The sequence below is a fragment of the Oncorhynchus masou genome, chromosome 6 (assembly GCF_036934945.1).
Source record: "Oncorhynchus masou masou isolate Uvic2021 chromosome 6, UVic_Omas_1.1, whole genome shotgun sequence".
Classification (NCBI taxonomy): Eukaryota; Metazoa; Chordata; class Actinopteri; order Salmoniformes; family Salmonidae; genus Oncorhynchus; species Oncorhynchus masou.
Window position 1 is genome coordinate 50285264 of NC_088217.1, and position 19320 is coordinate 50304583.

General features: G+C 45.0%; 2 protein-coding genes and 1 pseudogene across 2 annotated transcripts in view; 2 read left to right on the forward strand and 1 right to left on the reverse strand.

The window, feature by feature from the left end:
• The window catches only part of LOC135542216 (twinfilin-2), a 12840-nt gene extending 11783 nt beyond the window's left edge, over positions 1-1057 (forward strand). Inside the window, exon 9 of the mRNA XM_064969014.1 lies at positions 21-1057. Within this exon, the coding sequence (XP_064825086.1) occupies positions 21-194 (174 nt within the window). The 3' untranslated portion in view covers positions 195-1057. The remainder of the gene's footprint in view (positions 1-20) is intronic.
• A 2495-nt stretch (positions 1058-3552) lies between these two features.
• Positions 3553-7737, forward strand: LOC135542218 (cytokine-inducible SH2-containing protein-like). Its single transcript, XM_064969016.1, has 3 exons — positions 3553-4132; positions 6444-6604; positions 6792-7737. The coding sequence occupies exons 1-3, from the start codon at positions 4113-4115 to the stop codon at positions 7286-7288; spliced, it is 678 nt and encodes a 225-aa protein (XP_064825088.1). The 5' UTR covers positions 3553-4112; the 3' UTR covers positions 7289-7737.
• A 1433-nt stretch (positions 7738-9170) lies between these two features.
• Positions 9171-11424, reverse strand: LOC135541626 (MTRF1L release factor glutamine methyltransferase-like; annotated as a pseudogene).
• Positions 11425-19320: the final 7896 nt, after the last annotated feature.

A 19320-nucleotide genomic window follows, 5' to 3' on the forward strand; every position in this document is an offset into this window, starting at 1 on the left:
GCTATTATGTCTGTTTACAGATGGAGATTGACAGTGGGGATGAGTTGACAGAGGAGTTCCTGTATGATGAGGTCCATCCTAAGCAGCAGGCCTTCAAGCAGGCCTTCGCCAAGCCTCGTGGCCCAGCAGGGAAGAGAGGCAACAAGCGTCTCATCAAGGGCCCAGCGACTAGGGAGAGCAGGCCGGAGAGCTAGAGAGAGGGACAGAGGTCGTCTCGGCAGCCCTTCCCTGAATCCTCCTCCTGTTGCCACGTCCTCTGGCAGCTTGTTTGGCCACGAAGAAGGAAAAGGAGAAGAACATGGAGGGATTTCTGTCATTTTTTATTTCCCCCTGCCTTTGCTTGTGTTTTAACAATGTGTCAATAATGTATGTGCTATTCATGAACATCAACTATAGCAGTGGTTCCCAAACTGTGGGGGAGCGAAAGGTCAGCATGGGGAAGAAGAGGGGTCGGCAGAGGGAACTCACTCTGGCTTTCAACTTACTCCAAACTTACTCTGCAGTTTCGATATTGGGTAGTGCATCAGCAGAATGTGTAGAATTGCAGGAAATTTGTTTTAAAATGGCAACATTTTCTCTGCATCCCATAACAAAATGTATAGAATTATGGGAAATAAGCTTTAATCCTACAAAATTTCAAGAACATTGCTTGTGCCCATAGAAATAGATGTGGCTTGCTTGTGCGATAGGGAGGGTGGGATGTTACCCAGTAAAAAAGTTTGGAAAACCCTAAACTATAGGATAAAACTAAGGATTTCACTTGATTCTTCTCAATATCTTTCCGTGTCACTCTTAAACACAACATCCTACACATATACACAGATGGATAGACAGATGGACTGACAGATGGACTGACAGAAATTAAAGACCAGTGGGTGGTCTTACAGATACCTCAGCCGAGTTTCTCTATCGCTAATGTCAGATACAGGAGAAGCATGTCTCTCTAATGTATTGTCCATACATTGCTTGTTGCCACTAAATGTTTTGTATCAAACACGTTTTTATAAACAGATGATACTAATGAGAGGAATGCCAAATAAAATATAGTTTTTTTTTCTTCTGTATGTTGTGTCATTAAAAAACACAGCACAAATTGCATGGGCCAGATGATGCATTATAGCTTTTTTTTGCATCTACGGCCACGCAGAGGGGACAGAGAGGACACGTCTCTAGCAATGTTCCCGACAAGACTATTGCAGGCCGCAGCACTAGTCCGGCCTGTTGAGGCAGCGAATGGCCGTCCTTTAACATAAGCACAGGCGATCAACATGTGCAGGCAGTCATGCATAGTTACCACAGAGCAGATTCCCTGTCATTATGAGTTCCTTCTTAATTGAATTCGCAAGTAGCCTATTAGTAATCTACACATGCCTTTGAGAGCACGCAAATTAAAAGACCTGCTGATAGCTGCTGTTTATACATTTACACTAGGTCAAGTTTTGTAAAGGCAACTCAAACATCTATATATCACATAATGACATATTGACCGATTACACATGACACGTGTTGGTTGTTAACATTACATCCTTGTTCTTCACTGGTTCTGGGGACACGCGTTTCCAGTTCAGTACTAACACACCTGATTCAATTAGTAAGCCTTAGGTAAGACCAGGCAGGAAGAAGAACTAAATGACTGTTTACAACAGTTTGTTTCAAAGCTTACTCTACTGAACAAATAACCAACCAAATCACTGTGGTAAATTAATGTCAGGGCAAACCTAAAATCACATTTGCTTTTTTGTTCTTGTATTTCCAGCAGACGATGGGCAACTTTTTGGAACTCAGTCGAGGTCTCAACTTGCTGTTGAGAGTTAAAATAGTAGAATACACAAGGTGCAATTTCGAAATCTGGTTGTGCATCAGGTCCGGCTGTGGGTATGCAGACCCACAAGCCACTGTGGCCCTTCATGATGAGTTCATATTTCTTGTGGCTCCCACCTCCATCAATGTTGCCCATCCCTGATCTACACTGAACATAAATAGAAACACATGTTAAGTGTTAGTCCCATATTCCATGAACTGAAATAAAAGATCCCAGAAATGTGTTTACATCCCTGTTAGCGAGAATTTCTCCTTTGCCAAGATAATCCATCCACCTGACAGGTGTGGCATATCAAGAAGCTGATTAAAACGCATGATCACTACACATGTGCACCTTGTGCTGGGGACAATAAAATACCACTCTCAAATGGGTAGTTTTTGTCACCCAACACAATGCCACAGAATGTCCTAGGTTTTGAGGGAGGGTGCAATTGGCATGCTGACTGCAGGAATGTCCACCAGAGCTGTTGCCAGAGAATTGAATGTTAATTGTTCAACCATAAGCTGCCTTCAATGTCATTTTGGAGAATTTGGAAGTATGTCCAACCGGCCTCACAACTGCAGACCACGTGTAACCACGTCACCCCAGGACCTCAACATCTGACTTCTTCACCTGAGGGACATCTGAGACCAGCCACCTGGACAGCTGAATTTTTGCACAGGCTGTCAGAAACCGTCTCATGGAAGCTCACTGGCACTGGCATGCTAGAGAATTGTGCTCTTCGTGGATAGAGACAGCAGGAGCGGTAAGGATACTCTGATTGATTGGCTATGAAAAGTCAACTGACATTTACTCCTGAGGTACTGACCTGTTCACCCTTGACAACCACTGTGATTATTATTATTTGACCCTGCTGGTCATCTATGAACATTTGTTCTGTTATAATCTCCACCCGGCACAGCCAGAAGAGGACTGGCCACCCCTCATAGCCTGGTTCCTCTCTAGGTTTCTTCCTAGGTTCTGGCCTTTCTAGGGAGTTTTTCCTAGCCACTATGCTTCTACATCTGCATTGCCCGCTGTTTGGGATTTTAGGCTGGGTTTCTGTACAGCACTTTGTGACATCAGCTGATGTAAGAAGGGCTTTATAAATACATTTGATTGATTGCTTGATGGATGGATGAATGAATGCCGGTTTCAACTACACTGGGCAGAGCGGTTTGCTGATGTCAACGTTGTGAACAGAGTGCCCCATGGTGGTGGTGGGGTTATTGTATGGGCAGGCGTAAGTTACGGGCAACGAATACAATTACATTTTATCGTTGACAATTTACATGCACAGAGATACCGTGACGAGATCCTGAGGCCCATTGTCATGCCATTCATTTACTGCCATCACCTCATGTTTCAGCATGATAATTCACAGCCATATGTCGCAAGGATCTGTACACAATTCCTGGAGGCTGGAAAGGTCCCAGTTATTCCATTTTTTAAGGCATCTGTGACCAACAGATGCATATCTATATTCCCAGTCATGTGAAATTCATAGATTAGGGTTTAATAAATGTATTTCAATTGACTGATTTCCTTATGTGATCTGTAAAATAATTGAAATTGTTGCATGTTGCGTTTATATTTTTGTTCAGTGTATATTATTGGAAATAGCCCAATAGTTCCGCATACCCATTACTCAATTCTCAGAATGAGTAGAGGGCAGGCTGCAGCAGGCCTAGTGGGCGGAGATAAGCGCACCATGATTCTTGGAAAGTAGGGGGAAGGTGCAGTCCGATTCCTGGGAGAGCAGAGCAACAAACGCAGCAATACCGCAAGGCTATGACATGACTATGAGGAATTTAGACTCGTCACTAGGAATGATCAATTTGTTTGTTTTTTGACACTGGCATTCACTGTAATATAGTTCAAAAAATAAAATGTGAAGGTTTGGACTGGAGTTTACAAACTATAAACGGGTCGGTGGCAGCTCCGCATGACGTCAGAGGCGCTGGTGTGCTGAACAGTTCTCAGAATATAATTCTTGGAATTGGCGAATTTTAAAAGCCAAACCCACAGTCTTTCCTTCACACGCTTAGAACCCATTCTAGTGGCAACACTCAGCGCACTGCTGCTCTGTATTCTATTTGTCTAAATTATACATTTATTATATTGCTTTTGAATTAGTTAATTACAGACCGTCTATTAACATATGGGATATTCGGACACAACTTCTCTATTCACTGAACAGATGCGTGGGACATTCAGAACAAAATAAACATATTCCTTTGTTTCGACCGGCTTTATTTTCGTAAACCCGCTGTGGAATTAGACTAGTATGGGATATTGAAGACTCACCATCATGATTCTTTGTGTTCAGAGGTAAGTTCGCATTATTATTATTATGTCCCTGTTTGATGGGAAAGTACACCATGCTTAGATGTTGATATTCAAAACCAAAAGGCAAAGGCCAAAGTGTTTATTTTCGACATAATATGATCTAAAATAATTTATGGCTAGAAAACAGAAAACATACAGAATATAGTCAAATAAGATCCATGTGGGTCGTTCTTCAATTATGGTGGCATTTGTGAAGAAAAAAATATTTGGGTAGGGTACTTTTTCCCATGCTCAATAAACTAATATTGTAAATATGGTAGCTTAATGTTTTCAAAGATTGTTTTAACAAGTAGGAGGAGTAACACCAATGATGGTAATACTAACTATTTTCCTTCCAACCTTGTTATGCGCGTAAAGAAGTGTACATGTTGGATAACAAATGTCACGACAAGCCAGATGGATACAGAAAATGTGTCGGTAAACTTTCCAAATGTCGACAAAACAAAATACGTTTGACAAGGTGGGATCTTTTGTGTTTGTCAAATGAATTATGCGAGAAATGTCGGTAGAAACGCTTTTTACATTTGAGTCATTTAACAGACGCTCTTATCAAGAGCGATTAACAGAAGCAATTAACACATCGACAGATTTTTCGACCTTGTCGGTTCGGGGATTCGGTGGAAACACACCACTGGTGGGAAATGCGCATCTTTACTTAATGCGGATTTTAGAATATTCACTTGAAAATGTGGTTCCAATTGTATGGAAACCTCATGAGAACTAATTAAACATTTTCAATTCATTAGGATTTTCTGAAATAGAGGCCTCAAATGCTCGAATCTAAGATTATCAATCCTTTACAAATAATTTACTGAAGTGATATTAGTAATAACTTTGCTCACAATGCTAGTTCCCTTCCTTTAATTGACTAACACCATGTAACACATTAGAAGTAGACACACCAGCACTTATGAAATCCTCAAATGTATGACATAGGCCTGCTAAAAGGATGTGAAGAGCTGATATTTTTCATTAAAGAAGCACTCCAGCTTTTTTGGGATTATTTTTCTGTTGAAAAACAATGTCTCGTGTAGAAATACAGTAATGTATACACACTTAAGGGTTAACAAATATGTTTTCAGCAAAATAGTTGTTTTTTTTGGCACAAGTGCAAACTTCATGGAATAGGCCATTCAAAGAGATACTAAGAGGTGCCTTCTGATGTCATCGGCCTTTCCCCCCACTCCCACTTGTGTCATGTCAGAGGACGCCTGGACCGCCTATTGAGATCTGTCTTTTGTTAAGTAAAGTAGGTAATAAATTAGCTGAAAAGGAGACTGGACTAAAACTCCTCCCCGGATAAAGGTTTGCCACTGGAGAGAATGCTCAAGGTCCTTGTATATCTTTGTAATCAGTGATGTTCAAGTCGCTAACACCAATGATTTTTTTTTAAATATTTTTTTTATAGCCTTCTTTGTTTTTATTGATCGGTACAATACATGAAATAGTTCAGTTCACTGTCTAGCATTCAAAATAATAGATATCTCAAAATCCCCAAAACATGTCACTACAACTCTACACATCACTACTGAGACAAGCCAATTTGCCTAAGTACTTTAAACAATGCATAAACATAAAGTTTTGCACTATTAAGGATTTGCAATATGTTTTTTATCATTGATAAGCAGTTCAATATAAACAATACAAAGTGCTTTTTCTGTGTGGCTCAGTTGGTAGAGCGTGGCGTGGGCAAGGCCAGGGTTGTGGGTTTGATTCCCTGTGCCACCCATATGTAAAATGTATGCACGCAACTGGAAATCGCTTTGGATTAAAGCATCTGCTAAATGGCATATATTATATATTATGGTTGCAAAGGGACACAAATGCCACCACATTTCAAGAGCGCCCCATATAGAAAGCATGGCTATTTGTGGTATTCTCATTTGAAGTTGTTTTGTGTAGGCTTGAAAATGTACATGTGGGGATTCATATTATAATACGACCAATTTGAACAGTCCTAACAACTGTTACGGAGCATCTCAATCCATTCACACTCACAGTCTGTGACCACTTGATGTGTGGGCTCTTTGTCTGGCCAATGTTCAAGGGAGGGAGGCAGGCAGCTGTCCGAGATTTAATGTAGAGATTTGAGATTTTCCAAAGACACCCCTCCCAAATGATGAGCTTTGTGCGTGCAAAAGCGATGCAAAAACAAACAACAAGTGTCAGGACTATCCTATAACAGGATAGTGGGAAATGTAATGAAAGGTTAAACGTGTTAGATATACCGGTGTCCCCCCTACTGTTTCCTACACTTCTCCCATGTTTATTTATGATGGTTTCTTGTTTACAGCCCTAGACCACTGCTGTCTGGTACACCCACAGAGGACCACCTAGGAATGCGGACAGGGAGCGTCTCCTCCCCTCACTGCATTCACAGCACCTCTCCGCAGTGGGACCCCACAAAAGACCTGCGCACAATCGCCAACAACACATTCTACCTTGATACCTCAGGTAATTCAAAATGTAATATTCAAAATGGGAACTCGGTCCAACAGGCTCCCTGAAACCCCCTCATTGTTTCTTGTTGTAATGTTTTTCATAATTGCGTTTCAATTCATCCATCCAACTGTTTACTACAGGCTTATCACTCAAATCTAAACCATTGAATACGTGAATAACCTTTGACCCAACTCTGCAGGCTGGTACTGGGGAGCCATCACAGCAGGTCAGGCCCATGAAGCTCTGCAGGCAGCGTCAGAAGGGGCCTTTCTGATTCGAGACAGCAGCCATCCCCTGTACATGCTGACCCTGTCTGTTAGGACTGCCCGTGGCCCCACCAGTATACGCATCCAGTACAGTGGAGCCCGGTTTCTGCTAGACTCCAGCTCGCCAGCCCGACCCAGCCTTCTGTCCTTCCCTGATGTGCCGAGCATGGTGCAGTACTATGTGGGACCAGGGAGGAAGGTGCAGCAGGGGAAGGTGGAGGAAACTCATGGTGGCAAGCCTGCCCAGAGGACAGTTCAGGAGAGCACAGTACTGCTGAAGCTCAAGCGGGCCCTGCACAAGCCCCAGGCCTTCCCCTCCCTACAGCACCTTGCACGCCTCACCATCAACTGCAGCACAGACTGTCCTGACCAACTGCCTCTGCCACGCCCACTGGTGCGCTTCCTGCAGGACTACCCGTTCCAGGTATGAGGGTCCTGTGATCTGCACCCCTGTGGAGGGCAGAGCTGAATTAAACAAAACCGTTCAACTAAATCTCGAGGAGCGCTGTCAGAAATTGGTCCCTGGCAGCTGGAAACCACATCACTGCACCGGTCAGTAATAATGCCACATCGGACACATGGTTGGTCATGAGACCATGTCTGGGATAGAACCTTTCAGAAAATGGTTTCTCGTTTTTGTATTTCTCAGAGGGGGAAGTGGAGTTCTGCGAACCCCGCTGCATGAGATTCACTGGGAAACAAAACGTGGTGCGAACTGTAGTGTGGCCCCGTGCTATGAGGGATATGCTCCCCGCCCTCTTGCTGTGGCAGTGGATTGTTTTCCAGTGAGATGCATTTTCAATGTTTTATTTTGGTCATTTTTTACCCCCCTGACTCTGTACATATCCCTTTTTCTATAAAAAATAATCTTCAACATGAGTCCTACTGCTTCTGTCTTCAATGTCCTGTTCTCTTTTGGTGGGTCAATTGCCACAAGAAGCTTTACAAGTCTACATCCACAGAAAAAAATCTTGGTTGTTATCCAACATCAACGTCTAAAGTTACCTTTATAACAGAAAGCGACTAAGTGTGTACCAGAGGAGGCTGGTGGGAGGCGATATAGGAGGACGGGCTCATTGTATTCGCTGGAATGGAATCAGTGGAACGGAGTCAAATGTGATTTGATGTGTTTGACACCGTTCCATTCATTCCGTTCCAGCCATTACAATGAGCCCGTCCTCCTACAGCTCCTCCACTGGTGTGTACCCAGCCGATCTACGAGGCAGAAGAGGCTGGCTGGATTTGAACGTGTCAGACTGAATCTGAGTCAGTGGGCGAGTCTGCGAGGGAGGGGAATGGGAATCACTTAATTCCTAGAACTATTGCATGCTTCCTGGGAGGGTGAAATTCTGAGAGGGAGGGTTCTAAGAAAAGCCTCTCAGTAATTGCCTTCAGCCTACTGCTCACTCTGACTATCACACTCACTCACCATGCAAACACACATTAGTACCCACATTAGTGTCCCAGGTATTAGTGTCCCAGGTATAAATGTACGTATCTATGATATGTATTTGGGAGGTTTGGTGAATTTGTTTAGTGTGTGTGTGTACGTGGCGTGGTGGTGGTGGTGGTGGGGGGGGGGAGGGGGGGTGTTAAGTCTGTAGCAGCCTGGCCTGAGGCCAGTGGAACAGGATCCATATCTCATACAGCCTCTCAACGCTGGCCCCGGTCTTTATCTTTGTCGTACTCCCTTTTTTGAAAGATGCAGAAACGAGGCCTCTAAGGTACAGAGAGGATATGAATCGGGGATTTCAAGTGAATACGTTCCTCGATCCAGATTTTGTAAATTATTAAGTTATCTAACAAAGATATAGCAGTCTTTGATTTACTCCTGAACTGTTGGTGATGTCATGATGCATGTGCACATGGTGTAACCCTTCTACACTTCCCTCTACCCACTGCTGGATGAAAGGGAAAGGGGGATACCTAGTCAGTTGCACATCTGAATGCATTCAATCGAAATGTGTCTTCCGCATTTAACCCAACCCCTCTGAATCAGAGAGGTGCCGGAGGGCTGCCTTAATCGACGTCACCGGCGCCTGGGGAGCAGGTGTTGTTAGGAGTTAACTGCCTTGCTCTTTTTTGTTTTACCCCTTTTTCTCCCCAATTACTGTGGTACCCAATCGGTAGTTACAGTTTTGTCTCATCGCTGCAACTCCCATACGGTCTTGGGAGAGGCGAAGGTTGAGAGCTGTGCGTCCTCCGAAACACAACCCAACCAAGCCGAACTGCTTCTTGACACACTGCCCACTTAAGCCAGAAGCCAGACGCACCAATGTGTCGGAGGAAACACCGTGCACCTGGCGACCGTGTCAGTGTGCATTATGCCCGGCCCGCCACGAGTCGCTAGTGCGCGATTGGACATCCTGACGGCCAAACCCTCCCCTAACCCAGATGACGCTGGGACAATTGTGCGCCGCCCCATGGGTCTCCTGGTCGTGGCCGGCTACAACAGAGCCTGGACTCGATCCAAGAATCTTTAGTGGCACAGCTAGCACTGCGATGCAGTGCCTTAGACCGCGGCACCACTTGGGAGGCCCTGGCGCAATACTCTTAACCGCTAAGCTAACGACTGTAAGAGAGGAAGGGACGAGAACGCAGTGAAGTGTGACTTATTAAACCATTGTAAAGCAGAGATTGAAGTGGTGAGACATGCTTTATAATAGATACTGGAGTGGATAGGCAGAAAGCGTTTTAGTGTGTAAAATAATATGACTGTCCCCATAAAAACACACACTAAGGCCTTCACAAACACATAGAGCACACAGTGCCTATCTCCTGGTTTGATAAGTGTTTTGGAGCCAGTCAGAATGTGTTTTATCACTTGCATGCATCCTCCCCATCCAGAGCAGCAAGGTCCTCAAACCTGAGGCGGACAACAGTGAGCACTTTAGTTCATATACCTGTTTGAAACGTGAGACTCAAGAAAGTATAGCAACAAAGTGTGGGTGCATGTGTGTGATTGTGTGTGACTGACTGTTCGTCTCACCTGAGGACTTCAGGTTCAAGGGATGTCACATCCTCTGAGAATAGGTACAGAGGGTTGCTGACCAAAGCTGAGAGGGGACACATTCTCACAATCATGTCTGCATCTAGAACATAATGTCGAATCACAACCTTGAAATTGGCCAATATGAATGTTCCATTATTATCTGTAGGGTTTATCTTTCTTCACTGATTTCATAATATCCCACCCCCATTTTCCCCAATAATGGTACATCCTATCCAATCCATATGGTATACCTTAAGTAAGAACCTTAACCTCAAGTCGGTCATGGAGCCCCAAACTGTAACATACAGCCAAATATGTTAGCACATATTCACACAACATAAAATCAAAATCAATGTAGGTAATCAAAGTATCAAACTATTTCTATGCTGTGTTTTCATGATTACCTATGTATGTTTTCTCTTGTCAGATCCACAGTATCCTTGTTTTTTCACAAAGCAATTGCTCTGAGCTGAGAGGGAAATATATATAGAGAGAGACGAAACTAAGATCTGGGTGTTGTTTGAGTGAAGGGGCTCAGAGATCTCGGAACATAATAGGAGACTAAAAGAGCAAAATAGGGCTGCTCAACAAACTGAGGGAGAAAGCACCAGAGCCACAGCCCACTCCCAGGCACCTAAAATGGGTATCCTCACTTACTCCAGGAGATCTGTAAGCACTAAGCCAACCAGCTCCTGCACAGACAGACCTGCAACCATAGCTTGATACAATTCTGATGTATGTGTGTGTGTGTGCGTACGTGCGTGCGTGTGTGTGTGTGTGTGTGTGTGCGCGAGTGTGTGTGTTTATTCTCCCGCACCTCAGTTTCAGGCTGGGGGACATCTTCAACGTCAGATCTCTGATATCCCACTCTTCAATAACATACTGCACTGGCATTCTGAACACACAGCACATTTCAGATGTTCACACAATGTAGGCTGCATTATGCAATGGAATTCGTAGCTTTCCACAGAGACAGAAGCACAGGTCAAGTGCACCTTTACTGACAGTATCATGTTAAGCCTAACATGTGTACCTGGTAAGACGCCTGGTACAGAGCTTCCATGTTGGCTCTGTCTGTTCAAGTGTTAGGAATTCAGCCAGCCAGCCTGTCCTGTCCAAATCTCTCTAATTGGGAGGAGAGAGGTTGAGAGTGAGATGGAAGGACAACAATTCTCTCTGTGGGACACAGATTGCTCTCGAGAACCCAAGGCATTAACAATGCATTCTGCCTTATCCCAAATGTTCTCAGCTATAAGCACCGCTTGCCGGAGGGACCATGTGTACAACAACCCAGATACTTATATAATCATCACTTACGATACGGATTTTCAAAAGATATGGAGCTTCTCTTTCATATCAGCGAGAAAGATATATATATTTTTAAAGATACACTTCCTGTAGAAGGTTTACACAGATCCATACGGCTGTGTGCCTGCAGCCGACGAGCTCCACTTCACCTACACTTCCTCCCCAGTTAAGCTTACACACAGGTGTTTGAGCACACTAGATAGCTCATTAGCACCGATGGTCGCCTCTGTCTGCAGTCTGTCTTCTGTAAACAAACACTCTAACATGGAGATATGGCCGTGTGAGAACACTAACCCTAGTGCCGACCCGTTATTCAGGGCAGGTGGGGCTTCTTGGGTCCAACCCCAGCACATCACAGCAAGCTTCTGCCTCAACATGGACCCAGCAGAGATCACTCAGATCCAGAATGCTATAACCCAACAAGGAGCACTGCTGGGGATTTCAGAGACTTACCGATTCCTTTCAACCACGGCCCATACCTAACCCAGGAGGAGCCAATGCCTATGTCTTTTCGCCCAGTGCTACAGGCGTTGCCGTAGTTCCTCCAGGGAACCTATAGCGGAAATCCGAGCCCAGCATTTTTTATTTTTTTTTATTTTTAAATTTTACCTTTATTTAACCAGGCAAGTCAGTTAAGAACAAATTCTTATTTCCAATGACGGCCTGGGAACAGTGGGTTAACTGCCTGTTCAGGGGCAGAACGACAGATTTGTACCTTGTCAGCTCGGGGGATTGAACTTGCAACCTTCAGGTTACTAGTCCAACGCTCTAACCACTAGGCTACCCTGCCGCCCCATTGAGGAGCCCAGTCAGCTGGGACACACATGTCTGAGCCCACAGGAACGAAACAAGCGCATGCGCGACGGCTGCAGCCTCTACTGCGGAGGTCTCGGCCATCTCCGTTCTACCTGCCCAGAGTTGACGGGAAACGCCAGGGCTCGCTAGGACAAGGGGAGACCCTGACGAGCCGAGCAGTTACACTTCAGCTACCGGGTCACCGTCTGACACTATATTGGGACAACCATCAGCACCACATTCAACCCTTCGTGGACTCCGGGGCCGTGGATAATTTCATTGACCAAGACTTTGCCAGTGAATTACAAATCCCCTGCGTGAAATGTCCCATCCCTTTGCAGATTCAAGCCTCGATCGACGCCCCATTGGCTCCGGTCAGGTGGAATATCAGACCAAGCCCATTCTACTGCAGGTTGGGGTGAACCACTCAGAGACTCTTAGTTTTCTTTTGATCACTGCTCCTGACAACCACCTTATCCTAGGGTACTCTTGGCTAGTGCTACATAACCCACTATTCGCCTGATCTATGGGACACCTACTAGACTGGGGTAAGAACTGCCAGACTAAATGTCTAAGACCTCCATCAAGAGCCTCGCTGTGTTATCCGGGTTCCATTGAAGACCAAGACTTGTCTGCCCTCCCTCCCGAGGACTTCGACCTCCGGGAGGCCTTCAGTAAGATGCAATCCGCCACCGTCCCTCCTCATTGTCCATACGACTGTGCCATAGTACTCCGACCCCGCCCCTCCGCGGGGTCGTCTGTACTCCCTCTCGACCCCTGAAGCAACAGTCATGGACAATTTCATCCGGGAATTGCTGGAGGCAGTCACACCCTGACCTAACCAAAATATATAGAAAAACAGAGATATCTAAGGTCAGGGCGTGACAGTCCCCCCCCAAAGGTGCGGACTCCTGGCCGCAAACCTGAACCTAAAGGGGAGGGTCCGGGTGGGCATATACCCTCGGTGGCAGCTCCGGTTCTGAACGTAGCCCCTCCTCCTTACGCTGATCCCTCCGCTTCTGTGGATCCGGACTGTGGATCATTGCCAGAGGCTCTGGACTGCGGATCGTCGCCGGAGGCTCTGGAATGCAGCTCGTCGCCGAAGACTCTAGACTGCTGCTAGTCGCTGAAGACTCTAGACTGCAGCTCGTCACCGGAGACCACGGACTGGGGACCAGCGCCGGAGGCCTCGGACTGGGGACAGTCGCCGGAGGCCCCGGAATGGGGACCGTCGCCGGAGGCCCTGGACTGTAGACCGTCACCGGAGGTTCCGGACTTCGGACCATCGCTGGAGGTTCCGGTCTGTGGACCGTCATTGGAGGTCCCGGACTGGGGACCGTCGTTAGAGGTTCCGGACTGGGAAATGTCGCCGGAAGCTCTGGGCTGGGAACTGTCGCCGGAAGCTATGGACTGTGGAGGCGCACTGGAGGCCTGATGCGTGGGATCAGTACAGGTGGCACCGGGCTAAAGACACGCACCTCAGGGCGAATGCGGGGAGGAGACACGTGACGTACTGGACTGTGGAGGCGCACTGGAGGTATGATGCGTGGTGCCGGCACTGGTGGTACCGGGCTGGTGACACGCACCTCAGGGCGAGTGAGGGGAACAGGCACAGAGCGTAATGGACTGTGGAGGCACACTGGAGGCCTGATGCGTGGTGCCGGCACTGGTGGTACTGGGCTGGTGACGCATCTCAGGGCGAGTGCGAGGAAGAGGCACAGGACGTACTGGACTGTGGAGGCGCACTGGAGGTCTGGAGGGTAGAGCTGGCACAACGCGTCCTGGCCAGATGTTCACTTTAGCTCGATAAGTGCGGTGCGCTGGTACAGGACGCACTGGGCTGTGAAGACGTACTGGGGATACAGCACGTATAGTTGGCGCAGGATATCCTGGTTCAAAGAGGTGTACTGGAGACCAGGAGCGCTGAGCCGGCACAACCCGTTCTGGCTGGATGCCCACTCTAGCGAGGCAAATTCTGGAATAGAGCGCACCGGGCTATGAATGCGCACTGGAGACACCGTGCGCATCACTACATAACACGATGACTGACCAGTCCCACGCTCCCCACGGTAAGCATGGGGAGTTGGCTCAGGTCTAAACCCTACCTCTGCCAATCTCCCTGTGTGCCTCCCCCCCAAAAATATTTTGGGGTTGCCTTTCATGCTTCCGTCATTGCCTTGACTCCTCGTCGCTGTTCCTCTTTCGCTGCCTCCGCCTGCTTCCATGGCAGGGTCTTGTCCTCTGCCATTACCTCCTCCCAGGTCCAGGATGTCCTCCACTCACTTTTCTCCCAGGCCCAGGATCCCTGCTCCTCTTGAACATGCTGCTTGGTCCGTTGGTGGTGGGGTCTTCTGTCACGATCGTCGTATGAGTGAGACCAAGGCGCAGCATGAGTAGAGTTCCACATCATTTTAATAAATCGAAACTAACAAAACAACAAACAACCAAACCAAATGAAACGTGACGCTACTGATGTGCACTAAGGCAACCTTACATAGACAAGACCCCACAACACAAATGAGGAAAATGGCTACCTAAATATGATCCCCAGTCAGAGACAATGATAAACAGCTGTCTCTGATTGGGAACCATATCAGGCCAACATAGACATACAAAAAGAGATAGAGATATCTAAGGTCAGGGCGTGGCAACCAGCTAATTATTAGAATCTGGTGTGCTAGATTAGGGTTGTAGTGAAAACCTACAGTACGGTTGCTCTCCGGGAACAGGGTTGGAGAACCCTGGTCTAAAGCCACCGACCGTAGATGAAAGTCAAGGAGTGATGTTGGGGAGGTATATCAGCCGAAAGTCATACACTAATGTGGTTTTCAAGGCTCAGATCAACATGGCAGATTTTCTTAACAATGTCAAAATAAATGTGTCTCCATCCCACAGGAGGCTGGTGGGAGGAGGTATAGGAGGATGGGCTCATTGTAATAGCTGGAATGGAATTCATGGAACGGTGTCAAACTCAAAAATCCCATAAACCCTAGATCCACTCCAATTTGCATACCATCCACAGATGATGCAATCACTATTGCACTCCACACTGCACTTTCACACCTGGACAAAAGGAACACCTATGTGAGAATGCTATTCATTGACTAAAGCTCAGTGTTCAACACCATAGTGCCCTCAAAGCTCATCACTAAGCTAAGGACCCTGGGACTAAACACCTCCCTCTGCAAATGGATCCTGGACATCCTGATGGGCCGCTCCCAGGTGGTAAGGGTAGGTAACAACACCTCCGCCACGCTGATCCTCAACATGGGGGAACCTCAGGGGTGCATGCTCAGTCCCATCCTGTACTCCCTGTTCACTCATGACTGCACCGTCAGGCATGACTCCAACACCATCATTAAGTTTGCCGATGACACAACAGTGGTAGGCCTGATCACCGACAACGACAAGACAGCCTATAGGGAGGAGGTCAGAGACCTGACCGTGTGGTGCAAGGACAACAACCTCTCCCTCAATGTGATCAAGACAAAGGAAATGACTCTGTACCAGTACCCCTTGTATGTAGCCTCACTATTGTTATTTTACTGCTGCTCTTTAATTATTTGTTAATTTTATTTCTTATTTTTTGAGGTATTTTTCTCTAAACTGCATTGTTGGTTAAGGGCTTGTAAGTAAGCATTTCACTGTAAGGTCCACACTAAATAGTGTAATAGTCTACAGTTTTCTTGAAATCAATGTTTTATTTATTGTGATAGGCTCCTGTTTTACCAGTATGGCGTAGGCCTACCCCCACTATGTCTATTGTTGGTACACTGTACCAAACCTTTCAAGTTTACTTTCTTTTTTTGACCATAACCCTTACCTAACCCCAACCCTTTTAAATTGAAACTTCAACGGGGTAGGGACGTTTAATCGTTCACTAGGGTTATTCATTTCAGTTGAAGGCATTCAGTTGTACAACTGACTAGGAATCCCCCTTTCCCCTCCCCCTTCCTTTCATTTCAGGGCATCATTAACTTTTTTAGAATGAAAATGCATCAGATTTGTTCATTATAAAAGTTCACCATATCATGTCGATCCATAACATTAGAATCTAGTTAAATTCACTTATATTTTCAAGAAGCAGATTGCATCACATCCATCAGCATTTATTTTACATTTGCTAGATTTTATTTCCCACATCTGACCTCCATCGATTGTTTGGCGTGTCCTGGAACATAACCATTAAATCAAATCAAATCAAATTTATTTATATAGCCCTTCGTACATCAGCTGATATCTCAAAGTGCTGTACAGAAACCCAGCCTAAAACCCCAAACAGCAAGCAATGCAGGTGTAGAAGCACGGTGGTTAGGAAAAACTCCCTAGAAAGGCCAAAACCTAGGAAGAAACCTAGAGAGGAACCAGGCTATGTGGGGTGGCCAGTCCTCTTCTGGCTGTGCCGGGTAGAGATTATAACAGAACAAGGCCAAGATGTTCAAATGTTCATAAATGACCAGCATGGTCGAATAATAATAAGGCAGAAGAGTTGAAACTGGAGCAGCAGCACGGCCATGTGGACTGGGGACAGCAAGGAGTCATCATGTCAGGTAGTCCTTGGGCATGGTCCTAGGGCTCAGGTCCTCCGAGAGAGAGAAAGAAAGAGAATTAGAGAGAGCATATGTGGGGTGGCCAGTCCTCTTCCGGCTGTGCCGGGTGGAGATTATAACAGAACATGGCCAAGATGTTCAAATGTTCATAAATGACCAGCATGGTCGAATAATAATAAGGTAGAACAGTTGAAACTTAGCATTAGAAATGATGTTGGGGAACTCCATCATGTCTCATCGATAGCGTGAGATAATGGCAAATATATGGATAAACTGATCCAGAATAGATTTTTGGCTTATATCCAAATGTATTGATAGTGTATTACTACAAATATTTGTACTACTCCCCTCACAGACCATAGGGCCATTTACATTTATATCAAAATATTTACCCCTGATACTAACCTGGGTAGAGCATCCTACTGGAAGCTCAATAGCTTGTTATTAAATAATGATATAGTTAAGTTTGAGGTTAAAGATCTGCTCTCACACTTTTAGGAAAGGGCTTGTGAAGAAAAGTCTTATTGCAAGAACCTGGAGTTCTTTAAATTTGAGGTGTCCAAATACCTTCAAAAATATGATAGTAATTTTGCTAAGACCAGAAGAGCTGAGGAGTAAAAGGTTATTATTAAGTTAACTTCCCTTTCTCAGAGGTCCCCAGCCGGCCTCTCGGGGGAGGATAAACTGATTGGAACTGATTGAGTTACAAAATAAACTGAAAAATACAGTTGAAGTAGGAAGTTTACCTTAGCCAAATACATTTAAACTCAGTTTTTCACAATTCCTGACATTTAATCCGAGTAAAAATTCCCTGTCAGAATAATAGTAAAGAGAATGATTTATTTCAGCTTTAATTTCTTTCATCACATTCCCAGTGGGTCAGAAGTTTACATACACTCAATAAATATATTTGGTAGCATTGCCTTTAAATTGTTTAACTTGGGTCAAACGTTTTGGGTAGCCTTCCACAAGCTTCCCACAATAAGTTGGGTGAATTTTGGCCCATTCCTCCTGACAGAGCTGGCGTAACTGAGTCAGGTTTGTAGGCCTCCTAGCTCGCACACACGTTTTAAGATATGCCCACAAATGTTCTATAGGATTGAGGTCAGGGCTTTGTGAATGCCACTCCAATGCCTTGACTTTGTTGTCCTTAAGCCATTTTGCCACAACTTTGGAAGTATGCTTGGCATCATTGTCCATTTGGAAGACCCATTTGCGACCAAGCTTTAACTTCCTGACTGATGTCTTGAGATGTTGCTTCAATATATCCACATAACTTTCCTACCTCATGATGCCATCTATTTTGTGAAGTGCACCAGTCTCTCCTGCAGCAAAGCACCCCCACAACATGAGGCTGCCACCCCCTTGCTTCACAGTTGGGCTGGTGTTCTTCGGCTTGCAAGCCTCCCCCTTTTTCCTCCAAACATAACGATGGTCATTATGGTCAAACAGTTCTATTTTTGTTTAATCAGACCTGAGGATATTTCTCCAAAAAGTATGATCTTTGTCCACATATGCAGTTGCAAACCGTAATCTGGCTTTTTTTATGCCGGTTTTAGAGCAGTGGCTTCTTCCTTGCTGAGCGTCCTTCCAGGTTATGTCGATATATGACTCAATTTACTGTGGTTATAGATAGTTTTGTACCTGTTTCCTCCAGCATCCTCACAAGGTCCTTTGCTGTTGTTCTGGGATTGATTTGCACTTTTCGCACCAAAGTACGTTCATCTCTAGGAGACAGAACGCGTCTCCTTCCTGAGCGGTATGACAGCTGTGTGGTCCCATGGTGTTTATACTTGCGTACTATTGTTTGACAGGTGGACGTGGTACCTTCAGGTGTTTGGAAATTGCTCCCAAGGATGAACCAGACTTGTGGAGGTCTACAATTTTTCTTCTGAGGTCTTTGCTGAATTCTTTTGATTTTCCCATGATGTCAAGCAAAGAGGCACTGAGTTTGAAGGTAGGCCTTGAAATACATCCACAGGTACATACATCTTCAATTGACTCAAATTATGTCAATTAGCCTATCAGAAGTTTCTAAAGCCATGACATAATTTTCTGGAATTTTCCAAGCTGTTTAAAGGCACAGTGAACTTAGTGTATGTAAACTTCTGACCCACTGGAATTGTGATGCATTGAATTTTAAGTGAAATAATCTGTCTGTAAACAATTGTTGGAAAAATTACTTGTGTCATGCACAAAGTAGATGTCCTAACCGACTTACCAAAACTATAATTTGTTAACAAGAAATTTGTGGAGTGGTTGAAAAACGAGTTTTAATGGCTCCAACCTAAGTGTATGTAGACTTCCGACTTCAACGGCAAACATAGATAATAAATAATATATAAATTATAAGCAGAAGGAGCCTTTATCAGATCTAGTAAAAAATGGCTGGAGGAGGGTGAACAGAATTCATCCTATTTCTTTAGACTTGAGAAATTTCACTCTACAAATAACACTATCCATAAAATAAACACTGGTGGTACTATTACAGATTACCAGAAATTCATCGCTAAATACTGTAGCAATTTTTACAGGAAATTGTATAGCTCTACGTACTCTCAGGAATCCACAGATATGATTTTTGACTCACGGAAGAATGTTTCCATCTATCAGTGATACAGAATCTAAACAATGTGATGACCCCATCAAATCCCCAGGTGTTGATGGATTTACGTTAGAATATTACAAATTATTTTCTGAACAAGTAGCTCCCGTCCTACTTGAAGTCTTTTTAGAGAGTATTAAAAACAATGTTCTCCCTCCTACAATGAGTCAGGGGTTAATAACACTGATACCTAACCCTAAAAAAGAAGTGCT

Excerpts from the sequence above, each read along its gene's own strand:
- LOC135542218 (XM_064969016.1), top strand. The coding sequence starts at position 4,113 with ATGATTCTTTGTGTTCAGAG. Across the intron at positions 4,133-6,443 it reads ATGATTCTTTGTGTTCAGAG|CCCTAGACCACTGCTGTCTG; the intron begins GTAAGTTCGCAT and ends TCTTGTTTACAG. Across the intron at positions 6,605-6,791 it reads ATTCTACCTTGATACCTCAG|GCTGGTACTGGGGAGCCATC; the intron begins GTAATTCAAAAT and ends CCAACTCTGCAG.